We start from the raw sequence: 23404 nt of genomic DNA, 5'->3' as shown, positions 1-23404 counted from the left end.
TTTATTAATGTGGCCAGTACATTTCCTATACTTTATAATAATGATGTTGCTCCATGGAAACTATACCTGCTATAGAAAAAAACTATACATATTTTTGAAATCAGAACAAAAAATGATTCAGAAAAGCAGTCAATTGCAATGATTACAATTTTTTTTGTAGACCTATATTATAATTAAAAAAATACTTTAGTAATAGAGTTGTTGAATCGTGGAACCAGTGATGGGCTACCAAAATTTTTACTACCACACTGTGGGCGTGGCTTATGCATTTTCTTTCAACATCTTTCAGTGCACCTCTGGACTTCAACTCCCAGAATTCCCCAGCCAGCTTTTGCTGGCTGGGGAATTTTGGGAGTTGAAGTCTAAATGTCTTCAAGTTGCCAAGGTTGGGAAACACTGCACTAGCGTGCCTTCTCCCCTGTCCTATTGTCTCTCCTATATCCCATATATCTTCTCTTCTATCCCTTTATCTTTCTTCTATTCTCTCACTGATTTATTTTATCCTACACTCTCCCTTCTATCCCTTTTCTAATTTTATTCCTCTACTACCTTCATTGTTTATTATTGTGTATTGGACAAAAATAAATAAATAAATAAAGAGGGCGCGCTGGGCGCGGTTTCAAAAAGAGGCGAGGCGGCAGCTCCCCCTGGCGGCCAACCAAAAGGGACCGACGCTTACCAGAAGCTTCTGGCTTGAAGGAAAACGCCGGTCTGGTGACAGGCAGCTGACTGCAGTCGCTCACGTGACGCCGCCTGGGCAGCGGCTCCGACAACTGAAGGAAGCAGGAGCCCCCGAGGAGGGTTTGAAACAGGTGTTTCTGCGGCAAAGCCCGGGGAAGGCGGGGGGGAGGGCAGTGAAAAGGGGAAGGCGGGGGGTGGAGACGGAGTGAGAGAAGGCGCTTTTTGGCCCGGGTGAAAGTTTCATTAGTCACCCGTCCCTCCTCCCTCGTCCGTTCGGCTCAGCCCAGGATGTGCCGTTGCGGCGCTTAAAAGCGACCTGTGGACCGCGGGGCGCGTAGAGGCCCTGCGGTCGGTGCAGGCTTGGCAGGAGGAAGAAGACTATAAATCTAAAGGTCGTAGTCTCCCTAAAAGGAACCCCCCCCCTCCTTCTCGCGGGTTGGTCTGGTCTGAACTTGCGGGAGGTTTTGAGTTGAGTTCCTTGGCTGGTGGGCGCAAGTCGTGAGTATTGAACCATTAAAAAATAGCCTGAAACCTCACTTACCATGGTTGAAAAGAAGGTTGTGCTGCATGTTTAAAAAAAATATTATTAGTATTAAATTATTATTATTTATTAATTGATGCACTTAAATTAACTACTTTGGAGCTTGATTCCTGAGTGTTCAGACAATTTCATTCAATGGTGGTTTTTTTAAAAAAAATTAAATCTCCACATCCACACATATATCAGTGCATATACCTGTAAAAAAAAAAATCAGCAACATACATAGGTGCATCATTCTACCTAATCTCTTACATTTCCTTATCTGCACCTCTGTCCTATTGATAAGTTTTAAGTTCAAACCAGTATCCTTTACCAGTTGGCAGTTAAGCAGCACTTATTATCTAGGTAAATTGTGCATAGGATTTTGGAAGTATTTATTTTATTTATTTATTAGTCAGATTTATGTCCGCCCTTCTCCTGGAACTCAGGGCGGCTCATGGTAGTAACGTGAAGAAATCTAATATTAAATATTATTAATATTTAATTTTAATTTATTTTAAAAATTGTTTTATTCACTAAAATAATATTAAATATTAATAATACTAATTATTAAGACTCAAATCCTAATATTAAAATACTCTACAGATCTCTATGCTAAAACACAGAGAAATCTAAATTCAGAGACCCCAATATATTTAAAAACCAATCGCCCACGTTCATCCTATCATTCTTCATTCATGGGCTGGGGTAGATGTTAAAACTTCAGTGACCTCAGACCTCTCGCAGAGATGCATTTTCAAGGCCTTAGACTGGGAGGGTGGGAGCCGCACGTCCCTGTTGGTTGTAGTTGTAGCTTTTGTTGAAATTGGGTTAATCATAGGTAAGTCATTATTTGTTTAACCTTAGTTGCTCACAGGCTGCCAGAGGATTGACCTAAAGTTTATTTAGGTGCTAAATAATCTCTTAAGAGTTATTCTTAAGAATAACATTGCATAATTCTCAGACTTGGGGGAATTTACTCAGGCCAAGCCTCCATAAATTGTGGGTAGCAGAACGTGCTTTATTCAGTATGTGCAGAAATGAGCTTTAACAATCTAAAGTAGCCCCTACGCAGCATTAAACTGATATACAGTAATATCTTGCAAAGCTAGAGATGTGAACCCAGAATGATTCCACCATGGAACATAAACAAATTGTAGTGGCCCTATTTGTACCATTTGCTAAACCAGAATAAGTTACATAGTTTTAGTATGAGCTTTTTTTGCTAAACCATGATTTGGTTTTGGCTCAGCAATTTATATGTTGTGGTTTCAGATGTTGTGTGAACACGGGCAATTCTGCATACAGTATGTAGAATTATAGCCATCCGGGATTAGTCAGGTAAACTATGGTATATTATCTGCTCTAACTCAAGCCATTCCATCTGTTGTTTGTAGATTCAAGTACTGATAGATGAGGCAGAACTTTGTAACTTGAATCTGAGGTTAGTTAAATTATCCATAGCATCAGGTGTACAAAATTTCCTTCCTTAAGTGCATTGCTGATGTTTGCTGTTGTTAAATTGAAATGTTGAATTGAGACTAGTCAAAGGCATTTTTGGTCCCCAAACACAACAAACGTAGCTATTATTTCTAGGAAATATTTTCATTGTACCAGTCATACTAACATACGCTTTGAAATAACTTGCTTCCTAGAAGAGATTTAAGCTCAGAATGTTTAAATCAGAATTAATCAACAATACAGTATGTAAAATAAGCTTTTCTGATTTACAAGCAAAAATTATGGCTTATAGTCAAGTCATAGCTGTATTGCCCTTTGGAAGCATTCGGTAGTATCCATAGAGAACCTCAGAAATTGTGATTTTTAATGTAATGGATAAGATCATACAATACTGAAGAGCAGTCATTTTTGGCTCTTTGCAAAATTATACTGCCTATTTCCAGGTTTAGTATATTATCTCAATGCAGTTGTGATTTATTCACTAAAAAGTAAACCAACATGAACCATTTATGTAATTGCACTGAGTTTCTATACCATCCAATAACAGTAATTATCCAGGAGGGATGGGCAAATGAGATATAGTCACGGAGAGTGACTATGTTTTCATTTAACTGTAAAGGAGATAACTAAGATTAGTGATTCTTGAAAAAGGTTGTAGCCTGTAATAAGCAGATTGTGGAATTTCTTCTGAATAAATGATATTCATCTTAAATTTAAGTTTACGGGGATATTGATGACCGTTGTTTTCACTTTTAAAGCCAAAATGTAAAACATTAAATAATTTTAAAATGAACTGCAGAACTGTGTAAATTTAATCTATAGTTTAAGGGTTTTAAATGTTATCGCTCTCCTCAATGTACGAGATCAATCTTTCTGCACTTAGAAAAGTTATTAGGTGGTGGTGTTTTCTTCATAAAATAAAATACTTTATCACAGGAGTTCTATAATTATATCAGTTGTGTCTGTCACATAAACCTTCTTTACATGAGATCTCAGGCTAAATTTTTGGAGGTATCTAAAACTGACCATATTGGAAGATTATAGTTGGTTTATCTTGATTCAGATGCAGTTAATGAGCACTTCCTTTTCCATTAATTGGAAGCTAATTTCATATTCATAATGAATGTATATTTGAACTGGGTTTATTCGGAAGCTGGAATTCCAGGTGACAGGATATTGAAGTGTACAATTTTCTGTGGACTTTGGCAAGGACTGCTGTTAAAGTCAGTTAATTTGGAAGAATTGCTGAAAAAGCAAATGTTCAGACATCCAAGTTTATAGGCCAACAAGAAAGAATTGTTTATTTTTTTTGCTAACTTAGTTATCTTGAGAAACCTGGATAATTTCAGAAGATGGCTTTATTTGAGGGGGCCTTCATTGCTATCTTTCCTGCATGGGGTGAGAATTACATAACATTTTTTGTTACTGAGTTAGAAATATACAACATTGGGAAGAAACCAGCTTGATAAAACTTGTTGCAGGTTCTGTTGTTGAAAGTACAGTGTTCCCTCAATTTTCGCGGGGGATGCGTTCCAAGACCGCCCACGAAAGTCGAATTTCCGCAAAGTAGAGATGCGGAAGTAAACACACCATTTTTGGCTATGAACAGTATCACATGCCATCCCTTAACACTTTAAACCCCTAAATTACCTTTTCCCATTCCCTTAACAACCATTTACTCACCATTATTACTGGTACTCACCATTGAATAAGACACTTAGTGATTCTGATATTTATAAACAATTATTTATTAACAATAATTATTTTTTTGTTATTTATTTGCAAAAAATATTAGTTTGGTGATGACGTATGACGTCATCGGGTGGGGAAAAACTGTGGTATAGAAAAAAACCCGTGAAATATTTTTTAATTAATATTTTTTGAAAAACCGTGGTATAGGCTATTCGCGAAGTTCGAACTCGCAAAAATCGAGGGAACACTGTAATGCCACCTTGGAGAACATTGGGGAATGTGCCTTGTCTATGTTTGCTCCTGACTTTTGGAACAATATTCTTCCTTAAGTTTGTGTGGCCCTGAACCTCTGGTATTTTTGGAAAGTTTTGAAGTTCTCCTTTTTTAAACAATGCCTGGGACAGTAGTGGGTTCCTACTGAAACGGATAAGGATGCCGCACCGGTAGTAAAAGTTGAGCTCTGCGCACAGCTTCAGATGTCTTATGTGTGCATGTGTGCGTCCCAGTGTGGTATTGCCTTTGCGCATGCGTTGCTGCAAAATTTCACGAGACGAGCGCGTGCACAAGATTTCAGCATTTTTTGTTTCTGCGTATGCTACCGGTGCACAAGCAAAATAATCACCAAACTCTCACATGCACACGCATCCTCTCATGATATTTTTCTTCCTGCACATGCGCAGAAGCAAAACCACACTGGGACGCATGCGTGCATGCAAGATACCCAAAGCTGCAAGCGCAGCGTGATGGTAAGAACAATCTGCTCATGGCCTGGAATAGTATAATTTAGCAACCCATTTGTTGATCTACATTTAATAGTGTTTAATCAGGTTTGTTATCCCTCAACAATAAGATTATTTTAGAAAACGTTGCTTTCTATTTATTAAATTGTTTTGTCGCCTATCTTGTTTCGAAGTGACTCTGGGGAGTCACAAAATGAAGATGAGGAGGGAGGGAGGGAGAGAGCAGGGTGCATGGGATGGGAGAAGTGGAATTGCCTCTTAATTCATCAACCACTTCCAGTGTGTTGCTCTCCTTTTGTAACCTCTGGCAGAGCGAGGTCTTCAGGCCCTTATGGAAAGTCAGAAGAGTGGGAGTTGATCCCACCTCAAGGGTTAAGATATTCCAAAGGACAGGTGACATTGCAGAGAAGGACTCCACCAGTCAGAATTCCTTGACTGATGGAATTCCATTATATGCTTAATTTCTCTTCTCATTGTTTTAATCCTTATTTATGCTTTGTCCTTGCCTCGTTGTTTAAATCGTAATTATTCAGGCTTTGCAAGATGCTTAGAATTACTGTTGAGACTAAGGCAACAGATACATGATGCTGCAGATCAGATGCACAGACCTTCGAGCTCTCCAAATGTTGCTGAGTAATGCTCTTGGATCTGCCACCTTTGATCTTGATGGCTGGATTATTAAATTGGAGCAATATTTGAAGGACTCCCAGATTCTCCAGACACGAAAACAAGGAAAACTATTTAATAAAAATATCATTTGATACCCTTTTAAGATAAACAACATAAAATGCCCATGTAACACCAACACTCCGCAGTCTGCATTGCTTGACGATCAGTTTCCGGGCACAATTCAAAGTGTTGGTCATCACCTATAAAGCCCTTCATGGCACTGGACCAGGGTATCTACGAGACCGCCTTCTGCTGCATGAATCCCAGCGACCAGTTAGGTCCCACAGAGTGGGCCTTCTCCGGGTCCCGTCAACAAAACAATGTAGTTTGGCGGGGCCCAGGGGAAAAGCCTTCTCTGTGGCGGCCCTGGCCCTCTGGAACCAACTCCCCCCGGAGATTAGAATTGCCCCCATCCTCCTTGCCTTTCGTAAGCTTCTTAAAACCCACCTCTGCCATCAGGCATGGGGGGATTGAGATATTCTTTCCCCCTAGGCATTTACAATTTATGCATGTCATGTTTGTTTGTGGGGATGTTTGGTTTTACAATAAGGGTTTTTTAGTTGTTTTAATATTGGATTTATATGATGTTTTTAATTACTGTTGTTAGCTGGCCCGAGTCTACGGAGAGGGGCGGCATACAAATCCAATCAATCAATCAATCAATCAATCAATCAATAAACAAACAAACAAACAAACAAACAAACAAACAAACAAACATTCTCTTTGTATGTGTGTGTGTATAGCTGATTTCACTTTTACCATTTGGAAAGGGCGGCATAAAAATTGAATGAATGAATGAATGAATGAATGAATGAATAAATAAATAAATATAGATACCTTCCACTGATATATTTTCTTCTGTTCAATGTCTCAATTTAATTTATTTTATTTTTCAGTGGGCAATAATGTATCCAGGTCAGGATTCAGCCGTGCAAGAAAATGAAAATGCAAGAGCAATTGAAGATGAGTACAAGAAAGCATTTGTGTTTATTAATAAAGCATTGAATGCAGATGAATTGGGCCAAATAGAAGCAGCAAAAAATTATTATAGGCAGGGGCTTACCCACTTAACCAAAGGCGTTCATATTCCATCAGAAGGTCTTGAAGGCACCAGTGCTATACCTGTTAGGCAGATGCAGCAAAAGATGAGAGAAACCTTAGAAAACGTTACTGCTCGTTTGAGATTTTTAGAGGAAAATTCCCAAGCAAATACCACTGCCATTAGCTCCAATACAGAGGTGCACAAATTATACCCAATAATTCCATGTAAAGAAAAGCCTGAGAGGCCTCCGGTGCCCAGCTCATTGACATCACCACCTCAACCCCTTTCAAGCCATGGAAATACTGGATCTAGGAGCCAAGGGCCAATGCCTGCAGTGAGTCCATCAACTTCAATGCCCAACGAAGCACCTCCTGCTTATACTCCAGAGGCCACTGATGGCCACTATACTGTATCTTATGGGACAGAGTCTGGGGAATTCTCATCTGTTGGAGAGGATTACTATAGAAAATGTACTCAGCCACCTCCTGTTAATAATTTTGGAGTAGATGCTGATGAATTAATCCTCATTCCCCATGGCGTGCAGATTTTCTATGTCACTCCCGATGGACAAGTTAGCGCTCCCTCCTATCCTGGATACCTCCGCATTGTAAAGTTTTTGGATACAGATGTTGCAACTGCCCACAATCGTCCTCCTGCTTTCCTTCAGGTAATGCCGGCTTTCTTTGTACTTCGTTTATAGCTGTGATGGCGAACCTATGGTATGATTGTCACAAGTGGCATGCAGAGCCCTCTCTGCAGGCACCTGAGCCATTGACCAGCTCAGCTCCACTGCACATGTGTGAGTGCCTCCCACTGGCCAGCTGATTTTTGGGCCAGACAAGCTCATGCTTTATTCTCACTTTTTGTGGCCTGTGCCTTCCCAGATCTCTGGACATTCCACCCTAACGCTTCCCTCCCCTCCCAGCTCCATTTGGGGAAAGAAGCTTTTTGCCCTTCCCAGCTCTGTTTGGGGATGGGAGGCTTTTCCCTTCTCCCACCACTGTTTTGGGATGGGAGGCCAAAATAATGGGGTCATTCACGTATGTGTGATGGGTCACGCATGCATGTGTAGGGGGCGGGGGGGGATTTCTATATGTCTGTGGGCACATATGCACATGCGCACAGTTTCGGCACCCAACGGTTTATAGTGACTGGTTTATAGTCTTCCCAAGCTATTAGATAGAAAGTCTGGAAGAAATGCCAGCAGTTTTTGGAAGAGCCTTATCTGTGGCGGCCCCGGCCCTCTGGAACCAATTCCCCCCAGAAATTAGAATTGCCCCCACCCTCCTTGCCTTTCGTAAGCTACTTAAAACCCACCTCTGCCGCGAGGCATGGGGGAATTGAGATACTCTTTCCCCCTAGGCCTTTACAATTTTATGCATGGTATGTCTGTATGTATGTTTGGTTTTTATATTAATGGGTTTTTAATCGTTTTTATTATTGGATTATTATTGTACGCTGTCTTATTATTGCTGTTAGCCGCCTCGAGTCTCCGGAGAGGGGCGGCATACAAATCAAATAAATAAATAAATAAATAAATAAATAAATAAATAAATAAACAAACAAACAAACAAACAAACAAACAAACAAACAAACAAACAAACGCCAAAGTTGTTCTTGTGCTTTAGGAAATAATTGTTTTCAAACTACAGTGGCACCTCTACCTAAGAATGCCTCTATTTACAAATGTTTTTAGATAAGAATCGGGTGTTCAAGATTTTTTTGCCTCTTCTCAAGAACCATTTTTCATTTACAAACCTGACCCTCTGAAACTGTACCTGGAAAAGGCAGGGAGAAGCCTCCGTGGGGCCTCTCTAGGAATCTCCTGAGAGGAAACAGGGCTGAAAAAAGCAGGGAGAAGCCTCCGTGGGGCCTCTCTAGGAATCTCCTGAGATGAAACAGGGCTGAAAAAGGCAGGGAGAAGCATCTGTGGGGCCTCTAGGAATCACTTGGGAGGAAACGGGGCCCGAAAAGGTGGGGAGAAGCCTCTGTGGGGCCTCTCTAGGAATCTCCTGGGAGGAAACAGGGCTGGAAAGGGTGGGGAGAAGCCTCCATGGGGCCTCTCTAGGAATCTCCTGGGAGGAAACAGGGCTGGAAAGGGTGGGGAGAAGCCTCCGTGGGGACTCTCTAGGAATCTCCTGGGAGGAAACAGGCCGGAAAAGGCAGGGAGAAGCCTCCGTGGGGCCTCTCTAGGAATCTCCTGGGAGGAAACAGGGCTGGAAAGGGTGGGGAGAAGCCTCCATGGGGCCTCTCTAGGAATCTCCTGGGAGGAAACAGGGCCTCCACCCTCCCTGTGGTTTCCCCAATTGCACACATTATTTGCTTTTACATTGATTCCTATGGGAAAAATTGCTTCTTCTTACAAACTTTTCTACTTAAGAACCTGGTCATGGAACAAATTAAGTTCCTACTTTTTGGATGTTCCACATTGGGACGTTTCCTAAGGTTTATTTTTATAGTAAGGTAGTAGTAAAGGCCAAAGCAAATTTAGTGTGCAGATTAATAGGTATTCATGAGACCCGTACATGCAAGTGAATCTATTATTTTTACGTTGAGGTTTATCTTTATCTTGACGTTGTTAAATTGTCATTGATAAATTTGCCCCATTTTTTAACAACCTGTGATCTTCCTTCAGCACATGTTTTACTTTGAGCTTCCATCTTCATCAGACATTCTAAGGAAGCCATGAAAAATCTATTTAGCTAGCTGTAAGTCAAAGGTGAAATCAGCTTTCCATGTGTATTGAGGAGGCGCTGGAGAGTTACTGTTAAAGCATATGTGCTATCTCAAGGGCTACTTAATATGACTTGATATTAACCAGACCACTAATCTGTAACCCCAGGCCACTTGCTGTATATACATTTCACTGGTTTTAACAAAAAACACTATCATACAATGCTAGCTTTTTGTTAAGCCTGGGTTCTGGTTTTTTGAAACGCCTATGTTTTAAAGATTCTGTACTACACATTAAGGCATATCAGTTGCCCAAAAGGTTATGTATATACAATACTTAAATGCTAAAAGTAATATTTGGGGATAATATCTAGGACACGGTGGGGCACAATTATAACTGGTTAAGTTCTTTGGGACCATTTCATACGCCTATAGTTCTGAAAATACCCTTATAAATGTAATTCCTGGTCCCCTTCAACAAAAACCTTCCAAAAAAGCACCCATGAAAGTATCAGATTTGTTTATTATATTTATTTTTTCAATTAAACAATGAATGTCTTTGTATTTTGTTCATTAAATACTCAATCTATTTGGCTTTCTCTCTTCCAGGTTTGTGACTGGATATATCCTCTTATGTTCAGCCAGTCTCCTGTTCTCTCATGCACCTCTGGAGTCTATATGTTCCCTGATGTGATGTCACAGGTATCAGGATCCTATGTAGGAGTAGTGTTGTCTTCAGAACTTCCAATCGCTGACCGAGAACTATTTGAAGATCTATTGAAACAGATGACTGACCTTAGGATACAGGTAAACACTTATTTCATGCAGCCATTCACAGAACTTTAAATGGTGCACTGAGATTTCTGCTCATATCACCCAGCATGTGTGCTGTCTCTGTATACTTATCTCAGTTCTTATAGCAGCCCAGTTGAAATGAACGTGACAAAGTGATTTCCAAGAAAATTCAGCTATATTGTGGAAGAGTATTGACACTATTCTATAATTTGACACTTTAAAACATCTGTTGCAGCCTTTTAAAAGCATTGACCTTTTATTGAGGTTTTTTGGTTATGGGATTTAATTAGGAGTAAGATGCCAGAATTATGCATTTTGCATAATTAAATAATTTGTTTTCATCTTCCCTCATCCAAAAAACCCTTTAGGTAGATTCAGGAAGACACTATTAGAACAAAAATGATGGGAATAGGTGACCAGTTGTTTATAATAAGCAAAGAGTAAGCAAAATCTGTTACAGATATTTTAAAAGAACATTCTTTTAAACCAGATGTTTCAGTATAAGATTATGAAGATATAATTTTTTTAACCCATTCATGAAATGAAAAGGAAAATCAGAAGTACTGAAATGGTAGAAAATTTAGCTGATGTAATAGAAGCAGATAATTATTTCCACATCTTATTGGTTAAAATGATAATCTTTAAATATGAAACTACATTCTCCTTTGTAGACATTTGGAAATGTATTGTTTAATAGTAAGCAATAGTTGATTTAATTAGAGTTTATTTTTTCTTCTCTTTTTCACTTTTATTTGCTTATTATTCACTATGGGCATTCTGGTTCTAAAATCTGAATTTTTCTTGATCTCACAAGTTGAGATCTTTATTAATGCCTGAATTCACTTGCATGCATCTCATTTAAAAAGGATAATTTTGTAAGGGAATTACAGTATATGCTGTTACTATGAAAGAATGCAGAATGGATTCTTTGTTGAGCCTTCAAACTGTTAATGTCCTTGATATGGTACTGCAGGCTCCAAGATCCCGTGAGGGAGTAGGGTTTCCATCAGGATGCCAAAGGTCTTACAAAGAGCTTTTTGAGGATATGTTAAAACAGATATCAGATCTTGGAATGAAGGTAAATTTGAGGACTATGATTTAATGGTGGTGGCAAAGTTTTACAAATTGCCTTTGTTTTGCAATGTGCAATATTTATTTATTTATTGTAGAATATATATGTCACCAAAAGGTTATTTTGTGAGCCAATTTTATTGACCCAATAAATATTAGATATATGTAAAAAAAAATGGGCATTTGGAGAATTGTAGTTTGGCAATCAGTGTTTGCTTGCCATATTTTTTAAAAAAACACATATTAAAAGATGTCTAAGGGCATCTGGATAACAATTGAATAGAACACTTGAATGTTCGAAATAATGAGATGGACCTCAATTGCTAGAAAGAATATAGTAGAGATGCTTTCAATGAATATAGATCCTAACTATATTTAACTTTAAATACTATAATAAAAAGAGAGCTGGCACTATTAATGTTGACTGATAAAATATTATAGAGAATATGTAAACCCAGATGTAAAAAGATTTTTAAGCTTGATAGATTTAGATTTAGAATGACTTTATTGTCTCTTTGTATACTAATGGGCGTACATTAAAATGAAATTTAATTGCATACAGCTCTCAAAGCATCTCCACCTCTAATACACAACACATAAACATGATAAATAAACAAACAAACGAATGAATGAATATACATATACCCACATATATTATACGACACAGAGAAACAACACAGTCTATTTCGGGTGTATACATGTACATGGCGGAAGAAATGAAATTTGCAAGTTTACCAGATGAATGGCATAGAAAATAAAATTGTTACAAAATTTGGTGTGCTGCTAGAAATACTTTGAAATCTCCTCCTGGGGGTGAGGAGGGCAAAATAAACAGACCATGAAGTGGGTGTGTGGAGTCTCTAACATGCTTTGAGCTCCAAGCAGTAACACTTAAAAGTAGCATCCTAAATAGAATAGGAAGTGAGCTTCCTATAGTCTTCTTGGTGGTCCTTACAACTCTTTGAATGGACTTTCTATCTGAGGCACTGCTGTCACCAAACCAAAAAATGATGCAGTTTATTAAAAGGCTCTCAATTTCATAGACGCGCTCTGTAAAAAGTGGTCAGAAGGAGAAAGATGTGCTCTCATCCGACGCAATAAATGCAGATGCTGGTTCCCTAAGGATGACGTTTGCAGAGACCAATTCAGATTGTTAGTTATCTGCATCCCCAGATACTTAATACTGTCGACCACCTCTACAGCTCCATCCTTGATACTAAGTGGAGTATGACCATACCGGTTCTTTCTAAAATCTACGATGATCTCCTTTGTTTTAATTAACATTTAGAACCAGGTTATTTTTGTTGCATCAGTCCACCAGAGCCTTCACCTCTTCCCTATATGCATCCCCATTGTCATCCCAGATAAGACACAACATTGCCGTATCATCTACATACTTCACGATATGATTTGTAGCAGATTTGGCACAGGAGTCATGGACAGTAACAGACTCAAGACACAGCCCTGTAGGGAATCTGTACTCAGGGAGATGGAGTGGGGAACTTTTCTTCCAACCTGCACAGATTTGGGCCTATCAGTAAGGAAATCCAGTATCCAATTACATAAAGGGTATTACAACCTAATAGGCCTACTTTTCTTACCAACTTCTGAGGAATATGTTGAATAGGTCAGTTGCCGAAATCATGGAGTGTAAATTATAAATCATGCATAGTTTATCATGCTATGTCATCTGAGATCATCAATCCTTGGTTTTTTTTCAGTGTACAATACTGCAACTTTCTCAAACTTATCAGTGAAGTTTTATGCCTGCTTCCTCTTCTATTCTTCGCTGTTTTTAGAATGTAGCTTAGGAGCCTAATTCACAAATTATGTTATATTTAAATATAGATGTTTATTTTTAGCTTAGCATGTTGTGTGAATTTCTTAATCCAGTTTCCTGCAATGATTCATATTTAAAAGCAGTTCCATTAAAAAAAAAACATACTGAAAATGGATTGGCAATTCTTTTTGACAAGATTTAGAGGACAATTCTTGAAAAATGTCCACTTTTATATTTTAAAAAATGATCTTGTAAATTTTAGCCCTTAACAATCCTGGTCAGATGATTCAATTTTCAAACTATTTATTATCATATTCAATATTATGTTATTTTTCAGGTACTACCGGTATAATGTTTATGAAATATAATTAATCTTATAAACCCTGAATGACCAGCTACTAAAATCTTTTTAAAAACAATATATCTTTCAGATACACCTTTGTGGCATAAAAAACACTGATCTGGTTTACCCAAAATCTTTCTCTTCCACAGTAATCATTTAGTGAATTAAGGATTAATCATTAATATAGTGTAGTTATAGTGTAGCATCTTTGGAGACTTAAATAGCGGTGATAATGGTTCCACATTTTATCTCACCTTCTGAAATTAATTTACCTCAACATTTTTATTATTGATGTCTAGTTCTTAACCCAAAATGTACAGCTGGTAACTTCTTTGACAAAAGAGGCCATCAAGCTATCACATGATTGTAGCTATCCTATTCCTGGCTGTGCCAGTGTGAGAAAAACCCAGAATAAATAGAATGAATGCTTTTATTTTGTTTGTTGAGGGCAGAACACATAGAAGTTCATTCACCCTTCTTATTCTTGCTCTGGAAGTGGAGTGGGGGAAACCCAGAGTATCATCTTTCAATTTTGAACAGTTGAACAAAGGATTGCAATTTTTAAGAACAAATAAGAATGCTGAATGAAATAATAGTGTTTTTCCCCCTTTAAGCTGAAAGAATAGTTTTTATATAACATTTCTACTGTACCTAATTAAAAAGAAATACATGTAAAGCAGTTAGTAAACAAAAACAAGATATGCTGTTTTGAAATTTAAACAGCTGGAGAGAAGGTGACCCCCCCCCCACCTCCAAAGAAATTATTGAACTAGATCTTCCAATAATCCTTCCGATTAAACATCTCGAATAAGGTGGTTAGATCATGTTGGGTCCATCAGGGCAAAATAGATAGGAAGTAATAAATAACTTAGTAACCTTCCAAATCAAGATTTCTAGAGGGAATTCTTTATGTAGAATGTCTTTCCCTGATCTAATGATTATCAGATCTATTGAGATTTAAATTCCAGAATTTTACTTTGTTTTGACTTTATCAGCATGTTATATAAAAACATTTTAAGTAAAAGTCTTAATCATGATACTGTAGAATTATGTGATCAAGAATGCAGTGTAGCAACTCTGGGAAATATTTTTAAATAATATTTAAGCATATTATCTGTGAGAAGGTTACAAAATTTATAAAGTTTATCAAAGGATAATGCTCAAATTATTAAGGATAGAAAGATGTTTAAATATACAAGCCTGCTATTTGTCAAATTCAATAGTATTCTAAAATGTATAATAATCAGAACATCAGAAAATGTTTTGGTCCAAAGTAAATTCTCTGAGAGTTGACATGATTTTTAGCTATTTTAATATATGTTTTTCTTTGGTTTTCTGTTGTTTTTATTTTTGTGGATATTATTTTCACATATTAATTAGCGCCCTGAAGCTTCAAGTGATGTGATGAACCTTAGTCAAATTGTACCTATTCAACCAGTTCCTGAAGAGAGAGATCGTGAATTACCTGACTGGAGTGAGAAAATAGCTCATGGTATCTTATCAGGTACTCTCAGACTTTGAAGCAAACACCTGTCTTTAGATACTATGTGTTGCAAATTTCCAAGCATGGCTGGGTCTTATGGAAGTTATACTATAATGTCTGTGCATCTGTATGGTATTAATTTGAGTAAATCTGCACTGATGCTTAATTTATCTCTTGGTATTATGCCAATATAAATTTTATGCAGTAAATTTTATGTAGCTTAGTTTTGGGGGAGGAAAATAGAGGGTAAAATCTACCTACCAGGTATTCATCTGGCGAGTGTCCTTAGTCTGTTCAGCTTCAGCACATTATTTTATCCCCTGGTTGTGGTGATTCAGCCTGAGGCTGCTCAGGGACCAGCTGTCTCTCTGCTGGCTCCATGCCCGGAGGAGGATAACAGCGCAGAGGAGGGGGCTGAACAGTCGGACGGGGGAGAGGAGAGTCAGGAATGGGATGAAGGAGAACAGCATGAGAGCCCCCGGGGGGGGGGATCTCCCCAGCCAGTAGCTTGGAGTCATTAGGTGATGACGCACAAGCTGTCATTGACATGAGACAGAGACATTCAGAGCAACGAAAGGAGCAGTTAAAGAAATATTAGAATTAGAAACAGCTGGGTTTGGGTGTGGTCCTCATCAGCAGGGTTTAAAAGGCAGGCAAGGCCTTGAAGCCATGTGGAGTGTTATCAATTGGAGTTGCGGTGACCTGTTTTGATTCTCAGCGTCTCTGATCTTGGCTTGTGGCCTCGCAGTCTGGAAGACTTGTGGGAGGCGTCTGTTTGCTATCTACAGCTTCGTCTTGGCAGCAAGAATCTGGTATTGCTTCATGGACTATTCCCTTCGTGTATATATTTGCAGTTCCAGCGTTTTTCCTGTTTGTAAGGACATTTTCTGTTACCTGTGTTTTCCTTGAATTATATAAACTGCCTTTGCCTTTTACCAGTGTGTCTGGATTCTCTTTTTGGGTTGGTATTGGCTTCTGGAGTGACCCAGACTGAACACTGCTTAGGGCTGAAAAAGCCTTTTTTCAGAGGTAGTAGGAATGAAAACGAGCCTGCAAAGAATTAGGTCCAGAAAAAACCTTATTTGGAAAGAATAGGAAGCTGGGAAGATTGCTAGCACCTAGTTAGGGCTGGGGGAAAAAACTTTTTAAAAGCTACATTCGGAGTATAAGATGCACCCAAATTTTCAGCCTCTCTTAGGGAGGAAAAAGGTACGTCTTGCACTATGAAAAATACAGTACTCCATAAATACTGTTTGATGTTTTTTCATGAAGGAGCATCCTGGGTGAGCTGGGGTCTGGTCAAAGGAGCAGAATATACTGGAAAAGCAATCCAGAAAGGAGCCTCTAAATTAAGAGAACACATTCACCCAGAAGAAAAACCTTTGGAAGTCAACCCAACTGTAGCAAAGGGACTGCACGTGGCAAGGCAAGCTACAGGAGGAGCAGTCAAAGTCAGTCAGTTCTTGGGTAAGACATGGAAATTCAGGTTCCTTGGGAAAGTACTGAGTTGCTTAGCATGGTCTATATTTCCTATGTTTTGTAGTTTTTGGTCAATTTTATAAATATTAAGAAAAAAGTAAAGAATTGAGAGCATTGGACCACGGGTGAGTTGAGAGCATTGGATCACTATTGTGTGAGCTTTCACTGAGAAACATTTTTAATTTAATAATTATCTCAAACCATTTTATGCTAGTTTACAAACATATCACTTTGCAGGCATATTTTAGCACATGTTCATTCTTCTCCTCAAATAAATGATATAATCAGTTTGTTGTACTCCACACTATGTGGAGAAGATAGGGCCAGGCACCTAATTTTGAGATTCTTTGAGTGTGAAAAAAAAAAGCTTGAGTTACTGGTAATTTGTCTTTTAATCCATAAACCAGACATGTCGTACCAAATCTGGAGGGTTTTACAGGCTCAAAAGCAGCTTTGACACGGTGCATTTTTGGGCACTTGCTTTATAGTTTATGCAAGTGTATATACATGGTCAGCTGTGACTTTTAATTAAACATGATTAAACATCATAGTTTAATATGATGGGGAAAACCATCTATTATACTGTATAGTGAACTCTTGTCATCAATTTTTAAGTAATTTGCTCTATTGACAGAAGTGTACCTTCTAGTAATCTATGATTTTTCATCTAAGAAAACTTGCCTTCAATTTGTTATAGTCCAAATTATGTTCACTAACCTTCCCTTCTCTGGTGTTCTCTAGATGTATTGAGCTTCAACTCCTATAATTCATAATCTGTGCACATCTTGGTAGAAGTCACTTATATTATAAGCAGCTCTGAGCAGTTCAAATAATTCAGTCTATTTTGACTTTGGCTTGGTCTTGTTATCAACTACATGAAGAAATATGATCTCTGTATGTAATAAAAGTAGATAAACTGCAATGGTTTAAAATCAAGCTGCCTAATATGGTGATAGACATTTATTTATTTAAAATATTTAAACTCCACTTTTCTACTGAAAATGCCTTTTTAAGATAGAGTGTATCCCTTTCTGAAGCCTAAGTTATCTGAGCTGCATTATGAATCAAAGGTGATGTTGGAATATTTTTTTTTTACTTTAGAAAATTTATATTGACACCCACTCCCCCATGGCGATTCAAGGTGGCTTACACAATATAAAAGCATCATTTATTTATTATTTATTATTTGGATTTCTATGCTGCCCTTTTCAGGATGGCTTACAGCATAAAAAATACAAAATGAACAATATAAAATCCTATGCTAAAAGCTACACTTCAGAATCCAAATAATTAAAACCTACTGTTGAAAAAATTTAAACCATTCAACCAACATTCGACTCATCAAAACCACAGTAGTCATATAAAAATGATGAAAAGTTACCATTTCTATTGCTGCTTCTGACAAATAAAATCATTGGGAGAAATGTCAGGCCAAACGTGTTTATAAGGCTTGATAGAACAGAATACAGAATGGACCAATTATCTATCAAAATGTCAACTTCAATAGTGCTTTCTGTTTTAGTTGAAGGTGTTTGTTCCGTGGCAAGTTGCGTTGGCAGAGAGCTAGCCCCTCATGTGAAGAAACACGGAAGCAAACTGGTTCCAGAATCCCTTAAAAAAGACAAGGATGGAAAATCAACATTGGATGGTGCTCTAGTTGTAGCAGCAAGTGGTGTTCAAGGTAACCAAATTAAACAGCTATCTGTCAATGCATTTTAAGCTAATGGCTTACATATGAATTATCTTCTGGTTCTAATTATTTTTGCAGGGTTTTCAACAATATGGCAGGGTTTGGAATCTGCTGCAAAATGCATTGCTAAAAATGTATCTACAGAGACAGTTCAGACAGTCAAGTACAAGTAAGTTTGCGTAAATAATAACTGAGTGTTAGGGAATGACAATTGCATAAAAGTATTTTGTGGGGGAGTTTGGGAAATAGAAAACAGGCCTGTTTTCCACAATGAACAGGGCATGTAGAGCATTTGGAAGGCCTGTAGAGTGATACTGGGCACTTGGAGGGCAAAAATGAATAGCCCTAACCAGGGGATAAAATAATGTGCTAAATGCCTCTTTGCAAAAATCTCCTGGGGCATGGCACACCAGAAAGCCCCACCACACACCGTTCCCCCCCTCCAACCCTCAATGCAACTGGAAAGCCAATTCCTATACTGTTTATCTCTACCTAAGAACGCCTCTACTTACACATTTTTCTAGATAAGAACCGGGTGTTCAAGGTTTTTTTGCCTCTTACCCAAGAACCATTTCCCACTTACAAACCCAAGTCTCCCAAACTGTAACCAGAGAGAGAAGGGAGAAGCCTCCGTGGGGGCCTCTCTAGGAATCTCCTAGGAAGAAACAGGGCCGGAAAAGGCAGAAAAAACCTCTGTGGGGTCTCTTTAGGAATTTCCTGGGAGGAAACAGGGCCAGAAAAGGCGAGAAAAAACCTCCAAGGGGCCTCTCTAGGAATCTCCTGGGAGGAAACAGGGCCTCCACCCTGCCTGTGGTTTCCCCATTCGCACACATTATTTGCTTTTACATTGATTCCTATGGGAAAAATTGCTTCTTCTTACAAACCTTTCTACTTAAGAACCTGGTCACGGAACGAATTAAGCTTGTAAGTAGAGGTATCACTGTATTCTTAAGTGCAGGTTTTTCGGTTAATAATTAACACTGTACAGCACATGGGAATATGTATAAAACAGCTTTTCTTAAATTGTACCGAGTTGAAAATTAAGTCTTAACATTTTGCTTTTTAGGTACGGGAATGATGCTGGTCAAGCTACAAATAATGCTGTGAGTTCTGCCTTCAATGTTGGTGTGACAGCTTTTAATATCGACCATATTGGAATCAAAGCTATGGTGAAGAAAACTGCAAAGGAAACAGGCCACGCAGTCCTGGATGATTATAAGATTACCGAAAAGGAGGAAAATAAAGCTCTACAAAAGAGAGAAAAAAAGGATGAACACTAAATCCATGCAACTGAATTGCCAAAAGCCTTAATATATATTTAAATGAAACGAATTAACAGATTTGGTATTTTTATAATCTTAAACATCTGCACTTAATTCATCAAACTTGAAGGTTAACCTTTTCTAAAAATTATTTCTCCTCCCATAATTCTAGTATCTTTTAGCCCAGCGTTTTCCATATGTGAAACCAACTTCTATCTAACATGATATTTTAGCACATCTGAAGAGCATCAGGTTGCAGAAGACCAATTTAAATGAAAACTAAATTTGCAATAGCATTTAACTTGCACAGGGAAACACAGCTGCTTTTTAAGTTGTAAAACGGAGTATTAGAATTTAGTTTGATATATACTGTTTTAACAACTTCTACTTTATTTTTTCCTTAATCTTTTTCAAGAGTTACTGCAAGGGTACCCGATTTGATTAGGCATTACATGAACAACTGATTAAGCTAACAAATTATTGATAAGGTATTAAAATCAGTTCTAATTCTAGAGAAACCAAAGATACTGTCAAATTTATTAATGCTATTAATTCCATTTAGTTTAGTTTAAAACAGCTTTATGAAATCCTAGTTTTAGTTGGAATAGATGGCAAAATTCTTAGCTATTTGTTGTTGGCAAAATATGATGTTGAATTCTATGAAAAAAGATTTCTGCTAAAAAAGTCAGGGTCCATTTATGGAGGAAGAAAAAGCTTTAGACTCAATATTTATTGTGAAATAATTTAACTATAAATTATTTTATTGAGAGAGCTGTATTATTCAGAAATATATATATTGTTGCCTTGTAAGAGAATGAAATGTCTGTTAGACATTTCCATTTCCTTCTCTTTAATATGAAAAAAGCAGTGGCTATTGCTGCTGAAGTTCCAGTTTTTAGAGGTTACTTCTGATTTTGATACAGAATTTAATAGTGGTGGTCAAATGTATAGTAAAAAGATAGCATATTCACTAGTTAAGGAGCTAAACCAGGGATGAAATGCTCCGGGGTAGCTTGTGCCTGTTGGTCGTTGGAGAACTAGTCGCAAAGGGAGTGTGAGGCTCCGCCCACTTCACCCAGACGTCGCCATTTGGGTTCTTTTACCCTCTGCGCATCCACAGAACGCTTTGCGCATGTGCAGAGGGTAAAAGAACCCAAATAGTGTCATCTGGGCAGGTTGGTGGAGCCTCACGCTCCCTTTGCGACTAGCTCTCCAACGAATCGGGAACATTTCACCCCTGAGCTAAACACTTGAAATGACTTATAAATTTAAAGAAATAAACTTAAGATGCATATTTTGGCTATCTTTGTTTTTATTTAAATATGCCCATTCCTTGTTTAGTGACCAAGTTCCATGTAGATCATTAAGCAAAATAGCTAAATCAGTGTTTCTCAAATCGGGGGGTGGGTGGGCGCTGGGGGGGCGTGGAGTGATGCCGGAGAGGCGTGTGACCCCAGGGAATATGTGTGATCCCTCTCAATTGATTCCCCTAACCAAAAGCAGGCTCTACTGTGTTCTGTGGGACTTACTTTCAGGTAAGTGGGTAGCACAGCCTTTCCTAACCAATAGTTTGCTTGCAGCTTATTATAAGTAAAATAATAAATATTAACGCTAAAATTCCATTGGGGCCCAGATTGGAGAGTTGTGGGGTGTGTGTGAAATGTTTATTTCCTCCTGGGGGTTTGTGTGTAAGAGAAAATAATAGAAGCACTGAACTAAATGAATATATGACTGAAAAGACACTGCAAAAATCACTGGTGGCTGCCATTCATTCAGTTAAATTTCACTTGTTGAATTACGTTAATAATACTATCACTCTGGAATGTGTTTTCTGCTACATCAGATTTTCTTAGAAATGCAATTTGATTGAAAGTATTTTGAATTGCTAACATTGCATTTGTGCAAGTAGTCATTCACATTTTAAGACCACTGATCACTGTCGTCCCTAAATGAAGAATGTAGTATAGACAAATCAATGACTGTAAATTGAGAGGTAGTATGATCCCTGTTAAGTTGCTCTTGCAGGTTTTTAAAAAAATAAAGGATGGCTATTGTTGACCTGTACTATCTGCTCATATCTTCCTTTTCTGATCTTATCACCACTAAACAAGTACTGTATGCCTATTGTGTGTTGTGGTTAGCTCTGGCCCAGCTCCTGCCCCAAGGACTGTGGATGTGGGGGAGACATCCACATGCTACAGGTCTGTTTTGCCCCCCGCCCCCCGTGGAATCTGCTGGTGAAGGCTCCTCTGACCAAGAAGACATGAGTGACAGGGAGGAGAGTGGGGCAGACAGCTCAGAAGGAGATCAATTATCTAGCTCCTCCTTGGATTCAGAACAAGAGTTAATGATACAGCCACCCATGCGGAGAGCGATGCATAGGCAGTAACAACTGAGAGATTATTATCAAAGAAAATGAGGCCACCTGTGGTTGGGTGGGGCTGTGGTAATTAGTGAGGCTGCTATAAATAGCAACCTGTGGGTTTGGCCATTGTTGAGGATTATCTGATCTTTGTGTTTCCTGACTGCTTTACTGAATTTGACCTTTTGTGTGCTGATTCCCCCCCCCCCCCTTTGAAACTAAACCAGGGCAAAGTGTGTTTCACTTTGTGAAAGAAGGACTTTGAATTGCCTCACAGCTGCAAGCTAAGTATCACAGAACTGATAAGGGACTTGTACAAATTACCAATTTGTTTGGAGACGAGTGCTCTTTGCTATACCAAAAGAGGGCTTGGTTTAAGTGAATTTTTATTATAAAGAACATTGTTTTGAATGTTCAAACGTGTGTGTGTATGAAATTTGTACCTGTGAATTTTTGGGAGGATTCTACCAGAGAGCCCAACAGAACATTGTGTATATGGATACTTATGATTGGATCTCAATTCTTGGTGACTACATCCTTGTAACTTGCTTGTCACGTTCTGGGATAGTTTAATTTCCTTATATGGCCAGCAGGTGGGATATCTGGTTGGACACCATATACAAAGCAAGGCAATCCCAGTTAGTTTCCAATAGTCAACATCTGAATGTTGCCACCAATAAACTAGAAGCACTTAACTGAGGTTGGCTGATTTCCTAAAAAAAAAAAAAAAAGTGTTGGCCCTAAGGAATACTTTAATGAGAGGTCCCTAAAAGAGCCTCCGGCTATAAGAAGTTCAAGCAACATCCCGCAAGTGATATATACATTTGTATACATGATATGCAACCCATATCATGTATATAAAAAGTGTTATATCCATGTATACTACCAATACATACTTGACAAAATAAATAAAAATAAATAAGTAGTACCAAGGAAACATTTCTGCACTATTAGTTATAACAACACCGAAAGGAAGCAGATAGCACCTCCAGACATTCTTTCCTCTAGTCCAGGGGTCTCCAAATTTGGCCACTTTAAGACTTTAGGACTAGGGGAACCCTGATAGCAGTGTTCCAATATCTCAGGGGTCAAGGAGGAGTCTGTCAACCTATTCTCCAAAGCACCTGAGAGTAGAACAAGCAATGGGTGGAAATTAAACAAGGAGAGAACTAACTTCTCTAAGGAGAAATTTCCTGACAGTTAAAACAATCAGTGGGACAGTTTGCATCCAGAAGTTGTGAATGCTCCAACACTGGAAGTTTTAAAGAAGATGTTAGATAACCATCTGTCTGAAGTAATGGTTTCCTGCTTAAGCAGGGAGTTGGACTAGAAGACCTCCAAGGTCCCTTCCAACTATCATCATTATTATTACTACTACTACTACTTTTGGACTTCAACTCCCAGAATAATAATAATAATTATTATTATTATTATTATTATTATTATTATTATTATTATTATTATTATTATAATATATTGTATTGTTTTTATCACTGTTGTGAGCCGCCCCGAGTCTACGGAGAGGGGCGGCATACAAATCTAATAATATTATTAAAATTATTATTATTATTATTATTATTATTATTATTATTATTATTTCAAACCGCAGCAATTAGACGCCACAATTGTAAGCAAAGTCGTTGAGAGAGTACCGAGCCCTT

General features: G+C 38.2%; 1 protein-coding gene across 8 annotated transcripts; it reads left to right on the top strand.

The window, feature by feature from the left end:
• Window positions 1–662: 662 nt before the first annotated feature.
• On the top strand, window positions 663–21445 carry SPART (spartin). 8 transcript variants are annotated; one of them, XR_011558953.1, is made up of 10 exons: window positions 756–1179; window positions 6660–7472; window positions 10088–10285; window positions 11247–11351; window positions 14848–14971; window positions 16223–16417; window positions 17952–18110; window positions 18198–18288; window positions 19186–20409; window positions 20557–21445. XR_011558953.1 is itself a non-coding variant. In XM_070749914.1 (9 exons), the coding sequence occupies exons 2-9, from the start codon at window positions 6669–6671 to the stop codon at window positions 19397–19399; spliced, it is 1890 nt and encodes a 629-aa protein (XP_070606015.1). In that variant the 5' UTR covers window positions 663–812; window positions 6660–6668; the 3' UTR covers window positions 19400–21445. The 8 variants fall into 8 exon arrangements, 7 of the variants coding, with proteins under 7 accessions (XP_070606015.1, XP_070606012.1, XP_070606009.1 ...); XM_070749914.1 differs by having other exon boundaries at window positions 663–812; window positions 19186–21445; XM_070749908.1 differs by having other exon boundaries at window positions 19186–21445.
• The last annotated feature ends 1959 nt before the right edge of the window (window positions 21446–23404 follow it).

The sequence above is a fragment of the Erythrolamprus reginae genome, chromosome 4, assembly GCF_031021105.1.
Source record: "Erythrolamprus reginae isolate rEryReg1 chromosome 4, rEryReg1.hap1, whole genome shotgun sequence".
Lineage (NCBI taxonomy): Eukaryota > Metazoa > Chordata > Lepidosauria > Squamata > Dipsadidae > Erythrolamprus > Erythrolamprus reginae.
The sequence above is the reverse complement of the archived record's forward strand: the minus strand, read 5'-3'. Positions and strand labels throughout refer to the sequence as shown.

Bases quoted from the DNA above. Each gene is read 5' to 3' on its own strand.
- SPART (XM_070749914.1), top strand. From the start codon at position 6,669: ATGTATCCAGGTCAGGATTCAGCCGTGCAAGAAAATGAAAATGCAAGA. The intron at 7,473-10,087 runs GTAATGCCGGCT...TCTCTCTTCCAG, and splicing joins GTCCTCCTGCTTTCCTTCAG to GTTTGTGACTGGATATATCC. The intron at 18,289-19,185 runs GTAAGTTTGCGT...TTTGCTTTTTAG, and splicing joins GTTCAGACAGTCAAGTACAA to GTACGGGAATGATGCTGGTC.